The sequence below is a fragment of the Nematostella vectensis genome, chromosome 10, assembly GCF_932526225.1.
Source record: "Nematostella vectensis chromosome 10, jaNemVect1.1, whole genome shotgun sequence".
Taxonomy (NCBI): domain Eukaryota; kingdom Metazoa; phylum Cnidaria; class Anthozoa; order Actiniaria; family Edwardsiidae; genus Nematostella; species Nematostella vectensis.
Window position 1 is genome coordinate 4,363,985 of NC_064043.1, and position 24,045 is coordinate 4,388,029.

The following is a 24,045-nucleotide window of genomic DNA, read 5'->3' on the forward strand; positions in this document are numbered from 1 at the left end:
TTACAACAGGGGCAATCTTGATCACCTGTGGTGGGTGAGGAGTGTTACAATAGGGGCAATCTTGATCACCTGTGGGGGGTGAGGAGTGTTACAATAGGGGCGATCTTGATCACCTGGTGGGTGAGGAGTGTTACAATAGGGGCGATCTTGATCACCTGTGGGGGGTGAGGAGTGTTACAATAGGGGCAATCTTGATCACCTGTGGGGGGTGAGGAGTGTTACAATAGGGGCGATCTTGATTACCTGTGGGGGGTGAGGAGTGTTACAATAGGGGCAATCTTGATCACCTGTGGGGGGCGAGGAGTGTTAGAATAGGGGCGATCTTGATCACCTGTGGGGGGTGAGGAGTGTTACAATAGGGGCGATCTTGATCACCTGTGGGGGGTGAGGAGTGTTACAATAGGGGCAATCTTGATCACCTGTGGGGGGTGAGGAGTGTTACAATAGGGGCGATCTTGATCACCTGTGGAGGGCGAGGAGTGTTACAATAGGGGCGATCTTGATCACCTGGTGGGTGAGAAGTGTTACAACAGGGGCAATCTTGATCACCTGTGGTGGGTGAGGAGTGTTACAATAGGGGCAATCTTGATCACCTGTGGGGGGTGAGGAGTGTTACAATAGGGGCGATCTTGATCACCTGGTGGGTGAGGAGTGTTACAATAGGGGCGATCTTGATCACCTGTGGGGGGTGAGGAGTGTTACAATAGGGGCAATCTTGATCACCTGTGGGGGGTGAGGAGTGTTACAATAGGGGCGATCTTGGTCACCTGGTGGGTGAGGAGTGTTACAATAGGGGCGATCTTGATCACCTGTGGGGGGTGAGGAGTGTTACAATAGGGGCGATCTTGATCACCTGTGGGGGGTGAGGAGTGTTACAATAGGGGCGATCTTGATCACCTGTGGGGGGTGAGGAGTGTTACAATAGGGGCGATCTTGATCACCTGGTGGGTGAGGAGTGTTACAATAGGGGCGATCTTGATCACCTGTGGGGGGTGAGGAGTGTTACAATAGGGGCAATCTTGATCACCTGTGGAGGGCGAGGGGTGTTACAAAAGGTATAATCTAGGTATAAACTTGTATTTTATCTTTTAAAAGGCCAAATGCCTAGTAGAAAACTATAAAAAAAACGATTTAAACTATTTTTGTTTCTTAAACGGCTCCATTCATAGCAAAGGTGAAATAGGGCCATGTCATTAAAGTGTCAAAAGGTAGGGCATGGCCATAACTCTCATAAAGTCTATCGAACACACAACGACCAGAATGCACCACACACCTCCGCCTCTTCTGAATCCGGAAATTCCACTGATTTGCTATTCCCTCTTCCCGATTTTACATTTCTGTCATCACTGACGCTGTGCAGTTTAACCGACTTGTACCCCATCATAGGTGACGTCACCTCATGAATAATAGTACCCGAGCGCATGGTCAGTATCTGATCCGCCCTCTCCACGTACTGGAGGTGACGGCTGACCATGATTCGCAGGCGCTTGGACATCAACCCACAAATGCACTTGTCAAACACTTGCTCTGCAATCTTGGTGTCTACCCCACTCAGCGGATCATCAAGAAGGTAGATCTCCGCATCTGCAAAGGCAGCTCGTGCCAGACCCACGCGGACACGTTGGTCCTCTGTCAGTGGGACGCCCTGGGAACCAATCAGCGTCAAGTCTCCATCCGGGAGTTTCTCAATCACTTTCTACAAGAAAAATGAAGAAGGGTCATGGGGGTACTTGCCATTTTGTCCAAACTGATTCTGGTGTGTCGAATATTTCGATTTTTTTGTTTAAAAAAAAAAGCATATTGTAATTCTAATCACGTGACCTCTGATGAGCTGGCAAGAAAAAGCGCGTGTTCACAGTAATCCATGCTCACCTGTAAGTTACAAGCGTTGAGGACCGCCTGGTACCTAAACGGATTAAACGGCCGCCCGAACACGATATTCTCCCTGAGCGAGTCGCTGAAAATACAAGGCTTTTGCGGCACATACACCATGCGTCCCTCCGTAAGAATACTACCCTCGGTGACAGGTAGCTCGCCTAACACTGCCAACAGTAGCGTGGACTTGCCGCTGCCTCCAGGGCCGTTAATGAGCGTCAGTTCCTTGGCATTGGCTCGCATGTTCAGGTTCTGCAATGCCGTCTCCTGGTTGGTTCTTCCCCAGTGACACGTGACGTTGTTAAGTGATACGAATGCGGTGACAGTCTCGATATTGGCGTCCCTGAACTCCTCGGTGTATTCCGGCACTGCTAGTGTTGTTCCCTTTTTTATCTCCGTCTGGATCTTGTTAACGTCTTCTGAGGAGAGATACTGGGAAATTTCCGATTTGGTTAAGTCCAGAAAGGACCTGTAAATCTTTTTAGATTTCACGAGGCTTCTTTTGTTTGGTTTAAGGGAGTCGTATTCGTCGATTTGCAGGAAAGTCTGGATCCTACTTGCGGCAGCAGAGAACTCCCCCATGTACTTTATACCGGAAGCGAAGAGGGAGGAGGAGGAGAGACGGATAGTCCGCATCAAGGCGATGGTCATGAAGATGTTGTAGAGGGTCAGCGGTTCGCCTGTCACAGCCACCGTTGTCAGGGAGATGAACACAGCGACGGTTGTTGCTGTGTACAAGAACGTGGCAAATGAAGACAAGATGGCGCTCTTTTGTTGAATGGCTTGCATCTCCTTTCTGTGATACGAGGAGAGAAATGTAAAGCATTCATAGTATTAGCTGTAGTAGAACATCAATGGAGGTCCAGGGGTACGTGTCGTTTGTCACTGTTTTGTCAATATACATAACGCTGAAAAGAGCCTCTGCCAACCGCCATTTCGACATCATACCCAAGAATGGATTAGCTTCCATTTCCATCGATATATGGAAGTTAATGTTTTAAAATGTTAATGATTTGTAAAAAACTTTGTCTTTTGATGATGGCTATTTCCAGTGTGGGTTTCGTGTTATAAATATACAGCTGTATGCTGTCCCTATCTATTAACTCCCCAGTACAATTGATTGCGGTACTTACTTTCTGTATTTGCCAGCTTTGTCCCGATACAACCATTCCCATGAATTCATTTTAACATAGCGCAGATTCTCCACCACACCGCTGATAACTGACATGCGCCGTTCAGCCCAAAATTTAATACGTGAACGTAGCTTGAGGCACACATCCCACATCCCGACATAGTAGCCAATCAGCATTGTTATAAACAAAATGCCCGTCAGGGACTGGAAACCAATGAGTTGCCATAGCAACACACTAACGGCGAGAAGTTCCAGGGTACCCTGCAGGATGAGCCCGGATTTGAGTACGACGTCATACATCCGCTGTGTGTCATGAGTAATAAGCGTGTTCGCGTGATCTGTGCTTGCTTGGGCTACTTCTTTCTGGTTCAGTCGCAAAACCTAAAATTAGATTGAACACGCTGATCATATCTTGATTTTGACGATGCTAACTATCAAAATAACTCTACGGACGCTTACGGTTTCTAGCTTTGTGTCGAGCAAATATTTCTGTGACTAGTTGGATCTCTAAATTGGCAAGAGGCTTAGCAATTTTCAGCGGCAACATTCTCGCTAATTCATGAGAACACATATGATATCCCGTTTTTAGTTACAAAGTGATGAATAATTCTGGTTTTACTTCAGTTCATTGAAGTAACCATATGGGAGAGCGAAAGGCATTTACACGTACCTTCTTATAAACGAGTCCGGTCACCGCTGACCTCCAGCGCATGCCCATTAGTTGCGCCTTAGAGTTGAACTGATTCAGCACCAGGACCCTGAGCAGCGAGCTCGCACACAGGCCCCCTGAGTACACGTACACCATTGGGTCTTCGATAGGCCCGGCCCGCGTTGTGTTGAGCAAGGCGGTCAGCAGTAAGCCCAGTAGGAGAGGCTCAAGAATGTTACACGCAACGCCGATGAAGAGAGAAAAGAGAATGAGCGCGTACTCGCTCCACGAGAGAATACTCATCAAAGCGCGTGTAAGGTGGGGTGTTCGACCCTTGAGGCGGGAACCTCGGATCTCATCAGCCTTTAAAAAGGAATTTTATGGAATAATTTAGAGGGCCAGCAAGTGAACGAAAATGTTAAGAATTTAAGTGTTTGCGTTTGAAAATGAAACTTATTATTTGAGAGCGTTTTTGGGATAGCTACGAGTATGTGATAGTCGATATACGAAAATGTTGTTTTTCGAAGATTTCAGTTATACAAATGCAAAACGCCAGTACCTTTAATAATTTGTCAATATATTTTGCTTGCGATATGTTATATCTAACTGTGGACACATGAACTCCGGACTAACGCCTTTGTCCCAGAAGACGAAAGACTCCTAGTCCCCCATGCAGAGAACCAGGTTTTTACACCTGAGTAAAATTCCAAGTTGACCTGACCAGGGTTCAAACCCTTGGGAGACAAGGCCCATACCAATGATCTATCGTGTTACTCTCTATAATCTATAATCCTCTATCCATGCAGGGCACAGGTATCCCGGCTCACATACCCAAGACTGCTCGAGTTTGTCCGTCAGGTCACGTGACTTGTCCTCGTCAAGTAGCGGGTACAGGTCACTCGTGTCCAGGACTCTCTTGTTGCCGATCTGCAGGATGCTGTTGATCCAGCAGAATGTCAAACGAGACAAGACGCCGGCGCGCTCCTTCGGGTTACGCATGAAGAGCGAGTACTTCCACGCTTTCTCGTTAACCGGACCCAACATCTTGAGAATTGTATGCTGAAACACACCAGCAAACAAACCAACAAGTAAGCTTACTCACTGCAAGGGTTGATCCCGGTCTTTACGAAGCCCCCCCCCTCTTTATAATGCGATGCGTACTACTCAGGGGTGGACCTAGGAGTTCCAAACAGGGGGGAGCCGAAGCAAGGTCTTCAAGAAAGAGGAAGCTGGATCCATTGTTCTTCCATGGTTTTCTTATATCTTTTGTATCTTTAACCCAATTATCTGAAAATAGTGGGGAGGGGGGGGGCTAGGCCCTCCCTTAGATCCGCCCCTGCTACTGTGGCCACCAAGACAAAGCCTTTTAAAGTCCATATAACCTTTCAGAGTTGATAGACTTTGTCAATTCTTTATATTTACATCTTCCAAATGGTATGTGGTTCGTATGGACCCTATAAAACACGCATTCACGCGAATAACTCAAATCTGTAATATTGAGGTATTTTGGTCAACCTTCGGAAAAAAGGCCGTGAACTGAAAGGCCCGGATCCAGTCATTTGTGACGTAGATCGAGATGTCAGCCAAATTACATAAGAAAACATATGCGCGCGCCCGGTTTCCGTCTTCATATCTTCTTAGTTATTGCTGAAGAACGTTTTGTGGTTACAACTTTTACCGTCATCTTTATATCTTAACCTGGTAGTCAAATGATTATTTAACTTCAGGGAACAAATCTGCAAAATTAAGCAGATATTTTTTAGTCTTTGAATTGTTTTTGCATTGTGCGCGCGCGCCGCATTCGCAATCAAGAATGGCGACAACAACAAAACGATATTTTCTTTTTTCGCGTACAATTCTCGACTTTAAATTATTCTTCGCTTTATTGTGGGTAGTATTGCAATAGAAAACAATTCGCCAATATTTTGTGGTATTGCCGTCTCTGAATTTTAACGATTTAAGGAAAATACGTTGTTTCAGATTTTCCCGCCAAAAATTATTCACTCGATTCAATCTCCTTTAGCGCGGCCAGAAAAAATTTCAAAGATCTGTAGAAAATTCAAATTTCAATCAAATTCAAATCCTTTTTCAGAATTTGAAAGTTTATCTATGCTTTGTTTTGGCTAGATTGATATAAGTGAAAGGTTTTAAGAATTTTAAAGTTGAAGTCAATTCATAGATCCGACGCGCGCACGAATATCCAATCAGAAAGCAGCAAATAGAAGCCAGCGAAGTGCAACCCAAATGTCCCACAAAAGTCCCACAAATTGTACAACATTTCGGATGAGGTCAGTGAGTCCTGCCCGGAGTTATTTTAAATACAGACGTTTAAAGGGGTTTCCTGCGACTTGGAAAATAAAACACAGTAACCTAACATGATGGAAACTTGTCTTGTTGTCCAAGCTTGGTGAAAATCTTGTGAGAATGAAGCATAGAAATAGATAACTACGAGTTTGGTTGTTGAATGAAAACGGCAAGAATCCAGCTTAAAATACGAAAAATTGGAAATGATAAGATAAAGCGGTGCTCTCTACGGTAGGTACTAAGTGTTTTTGGGTTTCAAAGCTATTTTTGTCAACTTGCAGTGATTAAGTGCGGGGAAAATCAGAAGAGACAGCCGAATTCGCTGTTTACGACCAACTTCTAACTACAAGTTTTATCGGCAAACGTCAAGATTTACAGTAAAAATACAAACGACAGTCTCAATCTTATATGTAATTGGAGTAACCTAGGTATAATATCAAACACAAGTTTAATGGTAGGACTTACACTGCTCTTGTAAGTGGTTTGTTTGCTTTTTGTTTTTCGTTTCTTCGTAGTAAATTTGTTTTTCTACAATTGAGTCCCAACTCTACACTAAAAGCGGCCGAGCAAAGAAAACAGGGCTAGCACTTTCTACGCTGACTGGAAAATGCTTATTCGCTTGTCCAGATTCGCATAAAAATATCTCAAACCAATCTTTTTCGGCGTCGATTGCCGACTTTTTGTGTGACATTTGTGGGACCACATGGCTGTTATTGCACCATCTCTTTCCTGATTGGCGCGCGTGATTGACATTTCGGATCTATGAATTAGCAGGTTCTTGATCGACACAAGCTTCATAACTAGGAGGACTCCATCTTTGTCCTGCGTGCACTGATACTCTGGGTACGAGAGGGTCCAAGCTTTACTACCAAGAGCCGCGAACCTGTGACACCGACTTAAAGCTCCTTCCCTTTCGCTCAGGCATTGTCGTTGCTTTGCGGCTCTTTAGTAGTGAATGGGACCTCTCGCAACCAGAGCAGTGCACCAAGGCTTGTCTTTGCCACGCTGTGTTTGGCTTGTTAAATTGATGCTATTCAGATAGCACGTTTATCGCATCCTCATTGACATATTTTTTTTAAAAACACACACTGTCAAGGTGGGCACGGTAGTGCACGTCGCACTTAAGAAACTTGCAAAACTGTAAGCTTTGTATTGTTTGTACTCTCCCAAGGCCTTTTGGCTCTAAGGGTTTAGGGGAATCCACCTCTTCCATACTTTATTTAAATTTTGTGAAGTAGAGAAAACAAACCGCAACATATACGGGACAAAGTGTATCGTTTTTTTTCGAATTCTGGTATGCCTTCTGGTTGAACAGACTAAGGGCGCATAAAAACAGTGCAAGCGCCTTGGGTCGGGGACAGTTGCATGCACATACCTTAGCTTAAATTTAGCTTGAATTTCCTTAGCTTAAAAAAAAAACATTGAAAATCTTGTAGATAGAGGGTGGTTAAAGCACTTGTTAAAAATGGATCACAACGGATCACAACCACCCACTGGGCGACAACTTCCAAGCAATTCGTACGCAGCCCTACTCACTTCGCGGGGAATAAAAATGTTAAACCTTAAAGTACTTGACTGCGCGGGGCATTATGGCAGAATCCCCCTTCGCGCAATTTGGCTCTTAGCCAACGGTCTCCCTGTGTTCGATTGACTTCAAAGCCCCAGTTCTCCAGAAACGCTTTTGTTATAGCTGATTTTTCCTTTTTCACCCTATACACATTAAAAAAAAAGACATCACAGCTCTCTGTCTGGAAATGATAACTCGTTTTCGATGCTTACTTTTATTAGACCTATGCACGCTGAAATCTTTATGTGTTGATAATTAGTGACTTGCATCTGCCTTGAAGCGTTCACATTTTGGCAAAACTGTCGGCGGCGGCAAAACCACTTAACCCAAGAGGATATTTTTATAATGCCAGGCCGTGTGACTAAGTCATATAATGGAAGACAGATAAGAAATAAGCCGCTAAAAAAGCAGGTGCATACCTCGTTGCTTTTTCTGTGCCTTTGATGTGATCTCCAATTGATTTTTAAACACATTAAAAACACATTATGCACCGATGGACCAGAGCGTATAGCTCTTTTTAACATAACACTAGACGCACTTTTTGGCACATTTTGAGTTTTAAATTAGATGACTGATCTCATCTCAAATAGTGGACAACATTACCACGGTCTTTCATTCTGCAGAGAGGGCGGGGCTAATCACACTAATAAAGCACAAGAAGACAAGGGCGGTAGGAACAGTAATTGTTAGGCTAAGTTCTGTTAATAAACCACGAATTTCCTTCTATTTTGGCAAAAAATGTGCCTTGTTTGCCACGCGCTCTCCGTGTTTGATTAGAAAACCCGGTCAATTAACGTTGCGTATCCAAGCTACTTTCCTGTGGCGTGCGTACTATTCCCGACCCGCTATCCGAACGCGCAAGATTAATATTTTGTTTCTACCGCCCTTGAGGAACCCGAGCAGTCGACCAATCACTTTCAAATCTCCTCTAATTTTCAGTTGAGGCTGGGCCGTTCTTATTTTTGGGACATTTTAAGGCTGAATATGTTCTTAAATTTTAGTGTATATAAGAATATAATACCCAATGAATTATCAGGAAGCAATTACACTAATGATAAATAGCAATAAAATAAGTTTGTTACTATATGATTCCGCATTTTAGAACGCATCAGAGCTAAAAAGGATTTTTTTTCTGCTATCTGAGCCTCGGCATGTTTTTAGCATGTTCTGAAAGTTTGGTTATCTCAGGCTGGACGTTCTTATAAAGAAGGTTCTTATAAAAAAAAGAATGTATCTTGTCTAAAAGGTAGAGGCGAAATTGCAGAGATAAAATAAAACTGAATTAAGCTGCATATAACTTTCAAAGAATATTGCCGTTTATCTATATTGTGCTATTTTATTGTACTACAAAGAATACATGTGCATGTGTTCATTACAATTACAATGACTGCTACTATGGTCTGGAGAGTTTTAGAGAGTCCCAAGTTCAAGGCCCAGCGAGCAAAGAACCAAAGGCTCCGAGAGTTTTTTCAAGCGAAGCGAGAGTTGTGTTGTTGTTGAGCGATACGGGAGGGTTTTTTTTAATATTTTTTAAGCGAAACGAGAGTTTTTTTTTTTGAGCGAAGGGAGTGAATGTAAGTAGATTGGAAGTAAAGAGTAAAAATACCGGTTTTAATAAAATGCCGGTAGTCGTCAAATATTTTTTTGTCGCTAGTCACTAGTTTTTTTCATGTTTTGTCGGTAGTCAGTTACTTTTAAAGCCGTTTGTCGCTAGTCGTTTAACACCGTCCAGACCCTGAACCCAGGGTAGCAAAGATAATAAAATGTGCTATTTTTACTTAACCTTTAACCTCCCGCGAAAATTATACTTTGCCACACCGGCACGAGTAGTAAGAAAGTTAGCAAGCAAGCAGTCATCTAATCTCAATACAATATGTTCAACCTTTGAAACGGGAGACTGCTGTCAGAGGTTAAAGTTTTAAACCATATGGAAACAATTTTCGTACGTGAAGCGATGCATGCAGTATCAGTGATTACTTGTTGTTAGGACTGTGTCAAATAAAAAATAAAAAAAGAGGGTAAAAAGTCGTAGCCAGGCAAAACATTGCGTTTCTGATCAACTTATTCAGCACTTCGAATTTGTTTTGCACGCTAATGAAAATCCAAATGTCGGTACATGAAAGAGTAGACTTTAAGAATGCGAACGAGAGCCAGACGTCCAAGCACGACATGGTATGGTGGTTATGGCGACGAGAAGATTTGCAGAGATGAAGATTTTGACTGATGTTGCTAGCTTCATTCTTATTCAATGGACATTATCACAACCACCAATCGTGTATGTAAACATTGATAAAAAAAAGATAATAGCTGCTACTATATTTTTTTCTTGTACGAGTAACACCGCGTGGAGCTCCGCTAATACTATTTGATACATTGTATTTAATGCATTGTATGTAATGCCTTTTATATAATGCATTGAATGTAATTCAAGACAAGAAAGATGATAAATTGCTAGATGTTTTCCAACAGAAGTGTTTGAGAAGGTTATTGAAGATTAGTTGGGAAGACCATGTAACGAATGAATAGGTACAGAGAAGAACTGGAGTACATCAATTGAGCAGTGAAGTGAAGAGACGGCGATGGAAAATGATCGGACACGTGTTGAGACAAGGAAGAGAAAATGACTGCAGCGTAGCATTAACTTGGACACCAGAAGGCAGAAGGAAACAGGGAAGACCCAAAACAACATGGCGAAGGACTGTGGAAAGGGAGAGAGGCGAGGCGGGGTGGAGGAACTGGGACGAGGTGCGGTCAAAAGCAGCAGACAGGGAAAAGTGGAAAAGCACTGTGAAGGCCCTATGTGCCACATGGCACCAGGAGGACAGGTAACAGGTAACATTGAATGTAATGCATTGTATGACGGTTTTAGTTTCGTTAACCTTACCTGTGCGTAGGCATGTTCTTAGCATAGTATGACTATTTTTTATGATACCACTCAGACGGTTATTACGAGTGAAGCCTACCATATTTATTCCAGTATATGTCTTGTTCACAGCATAGAGAAATGCAACCGTATTCACGCGTCCGTAATTCTTTCAATAACAGCCACATAAGAAGTGTCCATCTCTTTTATTATGTTGCTCTCAGCTCTGATTTGTTATGTAAGGAAAGGTCTATGCCTGAAATAGCGGTCCGCTGGCGATGCATAGGCCTGTTCGGGTCCATACGGGTCTATACCGGGTCTATACTTCTACCACTTTATATATTACTTTTTTAGTTCCTGTACCCGCGAAAATTATCCTGTTAAAAAACACCCCCACAAATGAGTAAGCAAAATGATATCTCACAGTTGAATGTTGACCTTCTTGTGAACTTGTCCTAGAAAAAAATTAAGGTGGAGATTGAATTATCTTGGTATATTGCTCCGTAAAGCTAAATAACACCAACCCTTAATTTATTAACAATAAAACAAGAACGAAAAATCATTTTGGAAGGTTACTTATGATTTGTTAAACCATATGTCGTGCCTGAAGGCTGCGTGCAGAGGTCCATGAAAAAAACATATTGTAATAATTACGCTTAAGTTCGCGGCTAGTAGTTTCTGTTTTTTGGAAAAATAATGATAAAAAGTGTTGAAAATGTAACTATTAGTATAAACGTTTCTTGTTTACGCTCAGTTATGGGTTACTAGTGGAACAGTTTACCGGAATACCTACAAGAAGCGCGTTAAAGGTAACGTAATCAAGAACATAGAAAAACATATCAAAATACCATTATAACAAAACAGGATCATTTCCTGTACTGTACCAAAAAACTATTAAGTAACATTGAAAATCTTATTACAAAATTTTCATTTTCATTGCCTGATATAGCGTAACTTTTACAGGCATAAAAATATGTAAGTGATCTTTGTGAATTTTTATCGCTGGCAGACAAAATGCTGTCACCAAGAATTAAGTATAACGTTGTCTGGGGTAAAATTTCTCTTTGAAACAACGCAGGGAAACCTCTTGAATGAGCTAAGGATTATTATCAAACAGCCTGACCTGAGATTGTTCAGGAATGCTCCCTGTATTTTAGTCCATAATTCCTTTGTCAAACCGCCACAGAAGAAGCGTCGAAGTATTTTTCGAGCTGTTCCAGAATGAGCACTGCTTTTTCATGTGTTATATTTTGTTCTTTAAATTTCCCTTTGTGAGAGTTTTAAGTGGGTATAAGTAGTTGAATTTTTGCTCACTTGGAGGTTTTCTATTAATAATTTGGTGTGTTTGGTTCGCGGTACAGAAAAGGCATTTTGCGATTGGTCAGTTTTGGATTTTTTTTCTAGATAACATCGCCCGGAGCCGACTAAACTCCAAAGAAAGGAGGGAAATCAGAAAACAACCCTCTAAACGGCCTGTCTTATTTTTTTAAAACATAACACAGATACCAAAACAACTCTTTCTTTCTTCTAGCAAAACTTTGTGCTAGTAAAACCTTATTTTACGCCACGAAAACGAATTATTTTTTTACAGGTGTCCCCAGGGCGTATGTAATGATATTTAGTTTGGGTTGACTTGTTTTACGTCAGCAGTCCCTGAAAGATATGAGGTGTTGGGCTTTTCTGATGAAAACATTTGATTATTCTTTTTTCCATGGAAGAGGCATAAGTCAAAGTGCAGATAGCCTAGCCTCCTCTGCAGTCATCTAGTACTCGACTCTCGTGAATTTTCGTCTTTCACAAGACTTCTTCACGGCAGAATTTTTGGTGAACAATGGTGAAGCAGGTGTTGGGCGGAAAGAAAATCTAGACGCAGGAGCCCTGTGGCAAGCAAACGTGACTTATTGAGGGGAGGGGATGGAGACGGAAGGAGGATCGAAATGCGCTACCGTCTTCGACGCTCGTACTCAACTCCTCGTCTTTGCTATCTTCTTTTCTGGTCCGTTTCGAGAGTAAGCGGAGGCGTTGCCTGCGAAGGACGCTACAGAGAGGCTAGTATGATCTCTACAACGTAGAATATAAAAACTCTGCGAAACCAGGCAAATCGAGTCCAGCTTCAGAGTTTACAATAGAATAACCCCTCCCCCCCCCAAAAAAAATAACTCTTACGAAAACTAGTTGCAGAAGGGTTAATTATTTTAATCTCTAAGTTCCCGACGTTGGACCGAGTGGTTAGGCGCGCTCGGCAGCTGATCGACGTATTTTCGGGTGGTCGGCGATGCGAGAGCCTCTGGCTTTCAGGATGGACATCAAGGCATAAATAAACACACCTACACTTGAACAAAATATGGATGTTTGGTGACTGGCTGGCTTTGCGAATGTAACGTTCGTTTTTGTAGCCGTAAAAGACAGACAAAAAACGAGATCGTCTATTTAAACAAATTATACATTATATTTTGATTATGGTTCACCAATAACTGGTACTCTACTCTGACAAATTCTCGTCTTTACCAAGACTTTTTCGTTACTCTGGTTCAAAAACAAGACTATTTGGGTATTTTGATTGATTTGAGGCTATTTCAATTAGGTTTTTTAAAATTCGATGTGTCACTGGCCACTTTGACTAATTTATAAGGATTCGAGAACGCTGTATCGATATGAATTTCACTATCCAACTGGCAGCGCACTTTAGAGAGAATGACGGGTACTTCCTAGTTTTGAAAATTATGTGATTTTCGCATGCCAGTTGGCTAAGCTTTTTAAAATTTTCTACTCTCGGCCACGGTAGCACGATTCACACTCCGAAAGAGCTCGACGACAAAACATTAGCCTCGCCTCGCCCCAAGAAAGGCATCATAAACATCAGCCTATGAGCAGGTGCCCGTGGTGCCTTTGTGTTGTACCGCTAATTGAAGTTCAGAAGCATAAAACCTGACATATTAATGAATTAATCGTATTCTTAAATTACACAGACACATGAAGGGAAGGGATGGGATAACACGCAATGACACGTCAAACCCATCTTCTACAAAATGCCCTGAAGGCCAAAAAGCCCAATTTTATTTAAAAAAAGTCGATATAAAATGCTTACACTCAGTGTTTGATCATGTAAAATAAATAAAAGATGACAGAAAGATAACTATATAAGACAAATAATGCTATTTACAATAGAGTGTGTATGTATCGTACAGGAATCAATAGCTTCTCAAACTTCCCAAAGCTTAATAAGCACATGATTCGCTCAGGGACCCCAGGGGGGGAGGGGGGATATTAAGCTAACATACATCTATAGGACAGTGAGAAGACTTGCCCCCCCCCCCCCCCCCCCCCCAGTGTAAAAAAGAACAGAGAGGAACGGCAAAGTGGAATCCCCTCCCTCCTCTTTTACGTCTTCCGTTCGCTTTTACAAAAAAAATATATTTTTCATTCTTAGGAGCAAGTTTTAGGTATATGTCCGAACAGTGACGGGATCACGACATAATCCCACGTATGTATTTTTAGCCTTAAGAAGGAAGTGGAGAAGGTCTCCTCATCCTTCGCTAGTAATAAGAAGCATTTATACGCTTATACCTTCTTTCTCTTTATCTAATATTGAACTAAGCAAAATTGAGGCCATCTCAAGTCTATTGTGCAGAATCACCACAGGTAGCCCAAGGTCTCTTGAACAGAACCAAAGTTAGTCCAAATGCAATGACCAAACGCAACCTAATTTCTCTTGAAAAGCAGCAACAAAGGTAGTCCAAGCTGTCTAACACAAGCTATTACAGTGCATATAGCCCATGAGACAAATGCAAAACTTGCAGGGGGTAGCAGAGTAGAACTGCCCAGGCTGAAAAAAAAATTAACAAGAAAATTTTTTAGTGTATTTTCATGGTACTGTGCATAAAAAATACTTCTATAAAAAGGTCACTTGCACAGGATGCAACCCGATAATTGGTACCCTCACTGTCTAGGCAATTTTAACCCGAAGTTTCGCGCTCTATCACACATCTTTGATAGTAAACAGTATGTATGGTAATGTGCAGACCAAAATGGCTCAGACTCGGCAACTATTGTTCAATAGTCCTTTTCTATTCGTACCTTGAAGACTCGTCCTTTGTACGAACACTTGCAGGTAGAGGGTGACCCACACTTTCCGTCCTCATTCATCACCAAACCCCTTGGGCAGAAACAACCCTCTGAGCACTGGCCGTCACAGGGATCCCGAAGATGGTGATTTTGGCAAGTCCTTGCGCACCCGCACTTGTTGTATTCTTTGCCAATCGGCTTGCATTGGTCCTCTGTTGAAACAGATGGATACGAGTAAGTAACTAATCCATCCTCCTTTGTTCTTCCCTTACTCGGTGATCCAGGGCGTCGAGGTCAGAGTAACGAGACACGAGAACGAGGCGGAACAACACCAGCGGAGGGGGAGGGGGCAGGGAGGAGAGAAGGATGCAAGAAGACTTCTCCCTACTTTCTCTTATCTACTCCGCCGGCTCGCTGACCTCGACATCCTAGGTTCCCGAGGCTGTGCTCTTCAATAATTTCCGTCTTTCTGCCGTTAGAGGAGTACCTTAAAAATCGGACATTAAAGAAGGGGATGAAGGGATTGTATTGCCTTTCATTACCGACAGCGCAGAAGGGGAAGTAAGGGGTATACCTTTGCATATCGGACAGCACAGAAGGGGAGGAGTATACGTTTGTATATCGGACAGCACAGAAGGGATGGGAGGGTATTGCCTTTGAATATCGGACAGCACAGAAGGGGAGGGGAGGGGTATACCTTTGCATATTGGACAGTACAGAAGTGGATTGGAAGGCATTGCCTTTCATTATCCACAACACAGAAGGGGAGTGGAGGGGTATTACCTTTACATATCGGACAGCACGTTCCTGGGAGGGTGACCGTCTCGCCGGAATAAGGAGTCCTATCTGGGGTGTGCTTGCTTGCGCACATGGGCTGAGGGCAGACGGGCGGAGAGCACGTGATCTTCCCCATCTGTAACGCAACACATGTTACCGGCGTGACACCAACACGGCGTGACACTTGACTTAACAACAACATGGCTTGACGTTAAAACAGTTAGAAACTCAACTAACATTTATGCTGGGATTATTGATACATATGTGGCGAGACAATGAGAAGTAAAAATATAACAATTACTACGTCACAAAAACACGTACAGGTGGAACTTACACGACGTACAACTAACACGACGTGAAACTGACACGACTTGAAAATTGAGGGCGGTGTGATCTATTGAGACCTTTGGACAATAAAATTGGGGACGGGGGAGGGGTATTTGATTCTTACCTCGCATCTACAACTCGAGCAGCTGTCGTTGCTTGGATGCCATTTGTCACCATGGAGACGAACCTTGTCACCATCTTTACATACGGGACATGTGTGGACGCAAAAGACATTTCCTTTCTGTAAAATATGTAAAACAGGCAATTTAAAGGTTTTATTTATTTTTTTAACAAAAGCCACTAACTGCATTTTGAAAGACTCTAAAAATCCCCCAAAAGCCAAAATCGGCGAAGAGATTGCACCCCTCCTCCGGGCCGTAGCAGGGGGTGGGGCACGGGGGCACTTGACCCAAATAATTTTAAAAGTTAATAGGAATGACCATAGGGGCGTGGCATTGCCACATGGGGCCTGATACAGTTCTGCCTTTTCAAACCCCGTTTCTCATTTTGCGTCTTCTACATACCTTGCATTGGCACGTGTTGCACTGGTCCTTTGTCCACTGCTGGCCATTAGCATAACCACGCCCATCCATCGTACACCCGTCACCTCCGACAGACGGGCATTGACACTGCCATAGTAACGAACAGGTCGTTTATATTCATACATTTGCACTTCTATGAATAGGGCGTTAATATTGGAATATGCCTTGCATTAAGATAGGTATTATACATAAGATAGGTATTATACATTTGCCTTGTCATGAATTGGGCAGTATACAAAGATGTGCATTAAGATGAAACGAATGGTTTGTTGGTATTGATATATTTACACTGTTATAGAAATAAGCAGTTCATACATTTGCACTTCTATGAATAGGGCGTTAATATTGGAATATGCCTTGCATTAAGATAGGTATTGATACATTTGCCTTGTCATTAATTGGGCAGTATACAAAGATGTGCATTAAGATGAAACGAATTGTTTGTTGGTATTGATATATTTACACTGTCATAGAAATAAGCAGATCATACATTTCCACTGCCATGAATAGGGCACTAATATTGAAATACGCCGTGGATTAAGATAAAACGAATGGTTTATTGGTATTGATATAGTTTCACTGTCATAGAAATAAGCAGTTCATATTTTTACACAGCCATGAACAGGGCACTGATATTGAAATACGCCGTGGATTAAGATAAAACGAATGGTTTGTTTGTATTGATATAGTTTCACTGTCATATAGATACAAATACATTTGCTTTGCCAGGCCAATAATACTAGATAATGACTAACAGTCAGAAGAACCGATTCATATAGGCATTTACCCCATACCCTACCGAGTCATATAGGCATTTACCCTATACCCTACCGAGTCATATAGGCCTTTACCCTATACCCTACCGAGTCATATAGGCATTTACCCTATACCCTACCGGGTCATATAGGCATTTACCCTATACCCTACCGGGTCATATAGGCATTTACCCTATACCCTATCGAGTTATATAGGCATTTACCCTATACCTTACCGAGTCATATAGGCATTTACCCTATACCCTACCGAGTCATATAGGCATTTACCCTATACCCTACCGAGTCATATAGGCATTTACCCTATACCCTACCGAGTCATATAGTTATTTACCCTTTACCCTACCGGGTCATATAGGTATTTATCCTATACCCTACTGAGTCATATAGGCATTTACCCTATACCCTACTGAGTCTTATAGGTATTTACCCTTTACCCTACCGGGTCATATAGGTATTTACTCTATACCCTACTGAGTCATATAGGCATTTACCCTATACCCTACTGAGTCATATAGGCATTTACCCTTTACCCTACAGGGTCATATAGGTATTTACCCTATACCCTACTGAGTCATATAGGTATTTACCCTTTACCCTACAGGGTCATATAGGTATTTACCCTATACCCTTCTGAGTCATATAGGCATTTACCCTATACCCTACTGAGTCATATAGGCATTTACCCTTTACCCTACAGGGTCATATAGGTATTTACCCTATACCCTACCGGGTCATATAGGTATTTACCCTATACCCTACTGAGTCATATAGGTATTTACCCTATACCCTACTGAGTCATATAGGCATTTACCCTATATCCTACTGAGTCATATAGGCATTTACCCTTTACCCTACAGGGTCATATAGGTATTTACCCTATACCCTACCGGGTCATATAGGTATTTACCCTATACCCTACTGAGTCATATAGGTATTTACCCTATACCCTACCGGGTCATATAGGTATTTACCCTATACCCTACCGAGTCATATAGGCCTTCACCCTATACCCTACTGAGTCATATAGGCATTTACCCTTTACCCTACCGAGTCATATAGGCATTTACCCTATACCCTACTGAGTCATATAGGTATTTACCCTATACCCTACTGAGTCATATAGGTATTTACCCTATACCCTACTGGGTCATATAGGTATTTACCCTATACCCTACCGGGTCATATAGGCATTTACCCTATACCCTACCGGGTCATATAGGTATTTACCCTATACCCTACTGAGTCATATAGGTATTTACCCTATACCCTACCGGGTCATATAGGTATTTACCCTATACCCTACCGAGTCATATAGGCCTTCACCCTATACCCTACTGAGTCATATAGGCATTTACCCTTTACCCTACCGAGTCATATAGGCATTTACCCTATACCCTACTGAGTCATATAGGTATTTACCCTATACCCTACTGAGTCATATAGGTATTTACCCTATACCCTACCGGGTCATATAGGTATTTACCCTATACCCTACTGAGTCATATAGGTATTTACCCTATACCCTACAGGGTCATATAGGTATTTACCCTATACCCTACCGAGTCATATAGGTATTTACCCTATACCCTACCGGGTCATATAGGTATTTACTCTATACCCTACTGAGTCATATAGGCATTTACCCTATACCCTACCGAGTCATATAGGTATTTACCCTATACCCTACCGAGTCATATAGGTATTTACCCTATACCCTACCGGGTCATATAGGTATTTACTCTATACCCTACTGAGTCATATAGGTATTTACCCTTTACCCTACTGAGTCATATAGGTATTTACCCTATACCCTACTGAGTCATATAGGTATTTACCCTATACCCTACAGGGTCATATAGGTATTTACCCTATACCCTACCGGGTCATATAGGTATTTACCCTATACCCTACTGAGTCATATAGGCATTTACCCTATACCCTACCGGTGACATGGAGGGGGTTGGGCACGCCCCTTGAGAAATCCCCAGAATTATCTTGACATCCTGAAGATTACCCTGCGAAAAGCATGAGATATATATATTATGCTCCCGAAAAAGTACCTCCCTAATATCACATGATTATCATAATTACCACCAGCATCCTGGTAGAAAAAATCAGTAATATCGTTGTATGGAGGTCAAAATTACGCTTGGGAGAATAGATTTGTATCGTAAAATAGAGAATATCGTCGTATCCAATATTTTAAGATCGAGGTAATTTCTTATACATTTCACTGTATTTCCGCCGGGAAAAAAGAACGCCATCGTAAAAACGAGGTTATCGTTAAATTCAGTATCGTAAAATCCAGGTTCCAACTGTATAACCATCATTATCATCTTTATCAACACCACAATCATCATAACCATTACCGCTATCATCATTCCCACTATCACCATCATAATCATCACCACCACCACCATCATCATCATCACCATCATCCTCATCACCCTCTTACCTTGAACCTCTGTCCGATCTCTGCGGTGCCCTCCATGAGGATCTCGTAGACCTGCGCGAGCCGCAGCTGCGCATTCGAGGGCAGAACGCTAAACGAGTAGCCAAACTTGCGCACATCCACCATCTCGTCGTCCAGGTAAAAACGGATCAACTTTTCCTGGTCTTGCACACGCATGGAGACCTTGTGCCAGGTCTTGAAGTCCACGCTTCTCCTCGTGGTGACTTTGATGGTCTCCATGCTGCCTTTAGATGAGATGAAGGTGAACTCTATGTTAAGCCGAGATGTCTGCCAGTCGCTCCTGCATGAACACAGTGTAAAAAAAAACGATCAGAAAACTATTTACTCAAACATCCATACTCAATTTCCAAATTCAAAAAAATATATGGTCTAAAACATGGCCTAATTTTGCTCCGTTCCATTTCCCAAACCCCTGCCTCCCTGTCTATAACCCTGTTTTCCGTTCTATACCATTGTCTCCCTGTCTTTACTCCCGTCTCCCTGTCTTTACCCCCATCTCCCTGTCTATACCCCGTCACCCTGTCTATACCTCCCGTCTCCCTGTCTATACCCCCGTCTCCCTGTCTATACCTCTCGTCTCCCTGTCTATACCCCCGTTACCCTGTCTATACCCCCGTCACCCTGTCTATACCCCCGTCTCCCTGTCTATACCTCTCGTCTCCCTGTCTATACCCCCGTTACCCTGTCTATACCCCCGTCACCCTGTCTATACCCCCGTCATCTTGTCTATACCACCTTCTCCCTGTCTATACCACTGTCTCCCTGTCTATACCACTGTCTCCCTGTCTATACCACTGTCTTCCTGTCTATACCCCCGTCTCCCTGTCTATACCCCCGTCTCCCTGTCTATACCCCCGTCTCCCTGTCTATACCCCCGTCTCCCTGTCCATACCCCCGTCTCCCTGTCTATACCACTGTCTACATGTCTATACCCCCGTCTCCCTGTCTATACCCCCGTCTCCCTGTCTATACCCCATCTCGCTGTCTATACCACTGTCTAGTAGCTGGCCCAGTCCCCGTCAACCAAATTGTTGTTGACAGTTGGCAGATCCAGGGGATAAAAAGAGTGCCGTTCTCCCCACCCCCCTCTTCCCCCTATGGACTCAGATGTCAGAAGAAATGTATGGGAGCTAGATCTGTAATTAACTTCCCTAAAGTGTATTTATATCCCTTCCCCTGAAGACGGCAAGAAAAGTCCTGGATATTCTTCCCTTCGGGGCATATAACTAATATGTGTTTTTACTTACGAGACAGCGAAGAAGAAGAAGAGCTGCTGACCGTTATCTGAGCTGATGGAAATGATGGTATTCTTGCCAAAGCGACTCATTTCGTTAACTTTGCACCACGCGCTAACGATGAAGTCATGGCTCGTCTCAATCACGCGACGCGCGGCATCCATCCCACTTTGCCCCGATATCAAGTGGCCGGTCTGGTCGGAGAAGCGATACGCTGGGGTGTTGCTATGGTGACCGACCGCGCTCGATACGCCTGTAGGAAGGGCATTTGGCAACCCTACCTCTGTAAATAAGTTGATTTCTTTGGGAAGATCTGAAATAATGAGGATAGACTCATTAGTAAGTAGATCGTAACTTTCAAAACCATTCTTATAATTGATATTTAGATTTGTTTTACCGATGTCGCTCAATACTCAGGTGATAGCAAGAACTTATTCCTGCTTCTTTTCGAGTAAACATAACGATAAAGTTTTCGGCAGTTAGAGTAAGGTACACTGATAGTATAGCTAACCGGCTCCTCACGCTAAAGCTTCATCACCATACAGTTTGTGCGCAAGAAAAATAATATAATGATGGAAATGATAATGGTGCAGCAAAGAAAAAAAAAACATTAAAAAAATCAAAGGGGTTATACCCCTTTTAAAACAGATTTTCTATAAAAAGGCAAGCACAGGCTATATTGCTGAGATGGGAAAGCAAATGGGATTGACAGAATAGTCAGCTAGACGCAATCACAGCGGACTTTAAGCAACAGTTGGTGCCGGTTCTAATTAAGTGTGTGCGGAGAGCGCTGTATGGACGCGCCTTGGTTAGCCTTGTCTCACCAAAGAGAGACATAATCTATCGCGTTTGATGATGCACGCTTTAAAAGAAAAATTGATTGGAAATTATAGGTCCAGATCCGGGGAAAGAGAGATCGAGTGTGCTACTTGTATCTTCTTATTTCCCCAAAATAGCTACAATAATCGAGACTCAAATTAATGTCTAGAACTAGAATAATCATCAAAAAGGCCATGCTGATTATAAAATATTAACAGATTAAGAATGCGGGTAGTAATCTAGACGACAGTTGTCAGCAGGGATGACCATCAGTACAGTACTTGATATCCATGGCTTATTTGCGGTTTTACCCACAGGTAGTTGATTGAGACGTGATAAGCGTAAGGCATGATGGGAGTTCTAGCTGTGTAAACGACAGGGGCATCAATTATCGTCTCTGTAAAGAGATATTTCCGAATAAAAGGGTGCAGAATTTTTTCTATACCAAATGTTCCCTTAATCATAGAGCACTTGTGAATTATTGTGCTAGGAATCTAAAGCAAGAGTAGTCGATGACAGTTTGAATATATGTTGCTGCTTCACACAAACCCAAAGGTCATTCATCTTACTTGTAACGTTATAGGGCTATTTAAACACGTTGGGATCCTAGCCGTTATTTCAGAAGAGAAGCTGAAGTTGAGGACTTGCCGAAACAATTGTAATTGTGTGTTCTTGTGTAAATGACCGCCGACCCATGAGAAGATCTCGAAAGCCATGAACATGTATGCACATGATCTGTTAGTGATAATATCTCCTTTTGAGTACCGTGCATATCTAGGGACATTTGAGGAGCGCATTCAGAAACTTTACAACAAAAACTCCAAATCCTTTATATAACGAATGCGATATCGCTTACCGTTTGCTTTAGTCCAGCTTACAATTATAAGAAGTAGCAAGACGGCGTTTCGAGCTAATACAGCCATGTTAGCACAAGATCTGTGTTGTATCTTTACCAGAGATGCCCACTGATTATTTCCCTCAAAGTGAACGTGAGTGTCGCTTGCTTGATCGAGTGTCTGCTTGCTCTCTCCTGCTGATACCTTTAGAGTCTGCTAGCGTCCCGTGAGGGGATAAGCTCTATTTCAGCGCGCGGTAGGATAGAGGCGTGGTTTGCTGTGACGCATATCCGATGACAAATATTTATGCTGGTGGCTATTTCAAGCGCTAATACTCGGAGCTCTGGTATCTCCAGTATGTATAGTAAGGGCTTTAAAAGATTCCGGAACTTTCCTTTTGCGCAACGTGACATAGTCTGTGACGTGTGTCGGAGTGTCACACGATTTCCTCGATTTCGCCATTATAGATGTAAGCAACGAGAAACATATAAGATCCAGGGAAAAAGACTTTCCCCGAAGAACACTCAATTATTTACCCTGGTCCCAGAGCCTCGAACGTCCCTCTATTTAGTGGCCTAGAGACGTTCGAGGCTCTGGAACCAGGGTATCAATCATTTTGCAACAGACTCCGAAAGAACCATCTCATAGTCACGGGTTAAAAAAATACACCAGACAAAAATCTACTTTCATATTTACTTTCATAAACGTATCCTACCATATGGTCTCCGTATCACTCCCCCCCCCGCCCTTAAAAAAACACACTAATTGTTCGCCATTGTTAATAAAAATCTCGGGTCATTCGTATGTTCAAAGTTAGCAGCCAAGCCAGTCAGTGGTTGAGGACTTTGATCGCTCGAATTTCACGGAGAAATCATATTTCTCAACGATTGCTGATAAACTGAGGATTAATTTGGCCAAGGTGCCTTTTTGTCTCTCTAAACTTGTGAGCTTTGTGGAATCACGGAAAGACCCGAATGATTTTTTCTCGGTTCCTGCTATAACAAGTACACAGGTAGCCCGCATAATAATGAAGATCAACCCAAACAAAGCATTTGGTATCGACAAGATCAGTGCTCGTTTATTGCGAATTCCTGCTATTGCACCGAGTATAGCCAAGCTGATTAATCTATCTCTGTCTAGTGGAACGTTTCCCAAAAGATGGAAGTTGGCTAAAGTTACCCCGTTGTTCAAGAAAGGCGATCGAACTGATCCAAGTAACTACCGTCCCATCTCGATTCTTTCAGTCTTGTCCAAGGTTATTGAGCGGCATGTGCATGATTCTCTGTACACCTATCTCAATGACAACAGCCTTCTCTACTCGAGGCAGTCTGATTTCCGGAAACATCACAACACTGAAATAGCTCTGATAAAGATAGTGGATGAGCTACTCTTCAACCTCGACAATGATAAGGTGTCGGGCATGGTGCTCGTGGACTACACTAAGGCATTTGACATGGTGAATCATGAATTGCTACTACAAAAGCTAAAGGCGTATGGGGTTGTTAACAAAGAGCTATTATGGTACCGTTCGTATTTGTCGAACAGGCGACAGGTCGTTAAAGGGGACGGTAAAGTTTCGTCGGAAATGCAGATCAATCATGGAGTTCCTCAAGGATTTATATTAGGGCTGCTTTTCTTCCTGTTGTTCATAAACGACTTGCCCTTGCACGTTTCTTCTGAAGTAGACCTTTACGCCGACGACACCACAGTCTCTGCTGCAGCTGACGTCACCAATCTACACCTTCTCAATGACTCTCTCAACATGTCACTGGGGGAGATTGAGTCTTGGGCGAACGCCAACAAGC

General features: G+C 42.7%; 2 protein-coding genes and 1 long non-coding RNA gene across 4 annotated transcripts in view; 1 reads left to right on the top strand and 2 right to left on the bottom strand.

Annotated features, from left to right (window-relative positions):
• Nucleotides 1-12,062, bottom strand: part of LOC5510207 (ATP-binding cassette sub-family C member 4) — a 27,824-nt gene extending 15,762 nt beyond the window's left edge. The window contains exons 1-6 of one of the 2 annotated variants that reach the window (XM_032379356.2): nucleotides 11,514-12,062; nucleotides 4,488-4,715; nucleotides 3,678-4,019; nucleotides 3,009-3,388; nucleotides 1,873-2,671; nucleotides 1,274-1,696 (exon numbers count right to left, since the gene is read on the bottom strand). In XM_032379356.2, the coding sequence (XP_032235247.2) occupies nucleotides 1,274-1,696; nucleotides 1,873-2,671; nucleotides 3,009-3,388; nucleotides 3,678-4,019; nucleotides 4,488-4,700 (2,157 nt within the window). In that variant the 5' untranslated portion in view covers nucleotides 4,701-4,715; nucleotides 11,514-12,062. Of the gene's footprint in view, nucleotides 1-1,273; nucleotides 1,697-1,872; nucleotides 2,672-3,008; nucleotides 3,389-3,677; nucleotides 4,020-4,487; nucleotides 4,716-10,490; nucleotides 11,307-11,513 lie in introns of those variants that run through there. The other variant, XM_032379355.2, reaches the window with a different exon arrangement.
• Nucleotides 12,063-13,410: 1,348 nt separating this feature from the next.
• LOC5510217 (protein kinase C-binding protein NELL2) lies at nucleotides 13,411-22,485 on the bottom strand. Its single transcript, XM_048733612.1, has 9 exons — nucleotides 22,261-22,485; nucleotides 20,598-20,898; nucleotides 19,333-19,630; nucleotides 18,821-18,892; nucleotides 16,084-16,188; nucleotides 15,684-15,800; nucleotides 15,239-15,368; nucleotides 14,468-14,667; nucleotides 13,411-14,216 (listed from the first exon to the last, which is right to left on the bottom strand). Exons 1-9 carry the CDS (start codon nucleotides 22,325-22,327, stop codon nucleotides 14,136-14,138), a joined length of 1,371 nt encoding a protein of 456 aa, XP_048589569.1. The 5' UTR covers nucleotides 22,328-22,485; the 3' UTR covers nucleotides 13,411-14,135.
• LOC125573219 lies at nucleotides 16,147-18,998 on the top strand. Its single transcript, XR_007313993.1, has 2 exons — nucleotides 16,147-16,280; nucleotides 16,473-18,998. It is a non-coding gene; the product is annotated as an uncharacterized LOC125573219 (long non-coding RNA).
• Nucleotides 22,486-24,045: the final 1,560 nt, after the last annotated feature.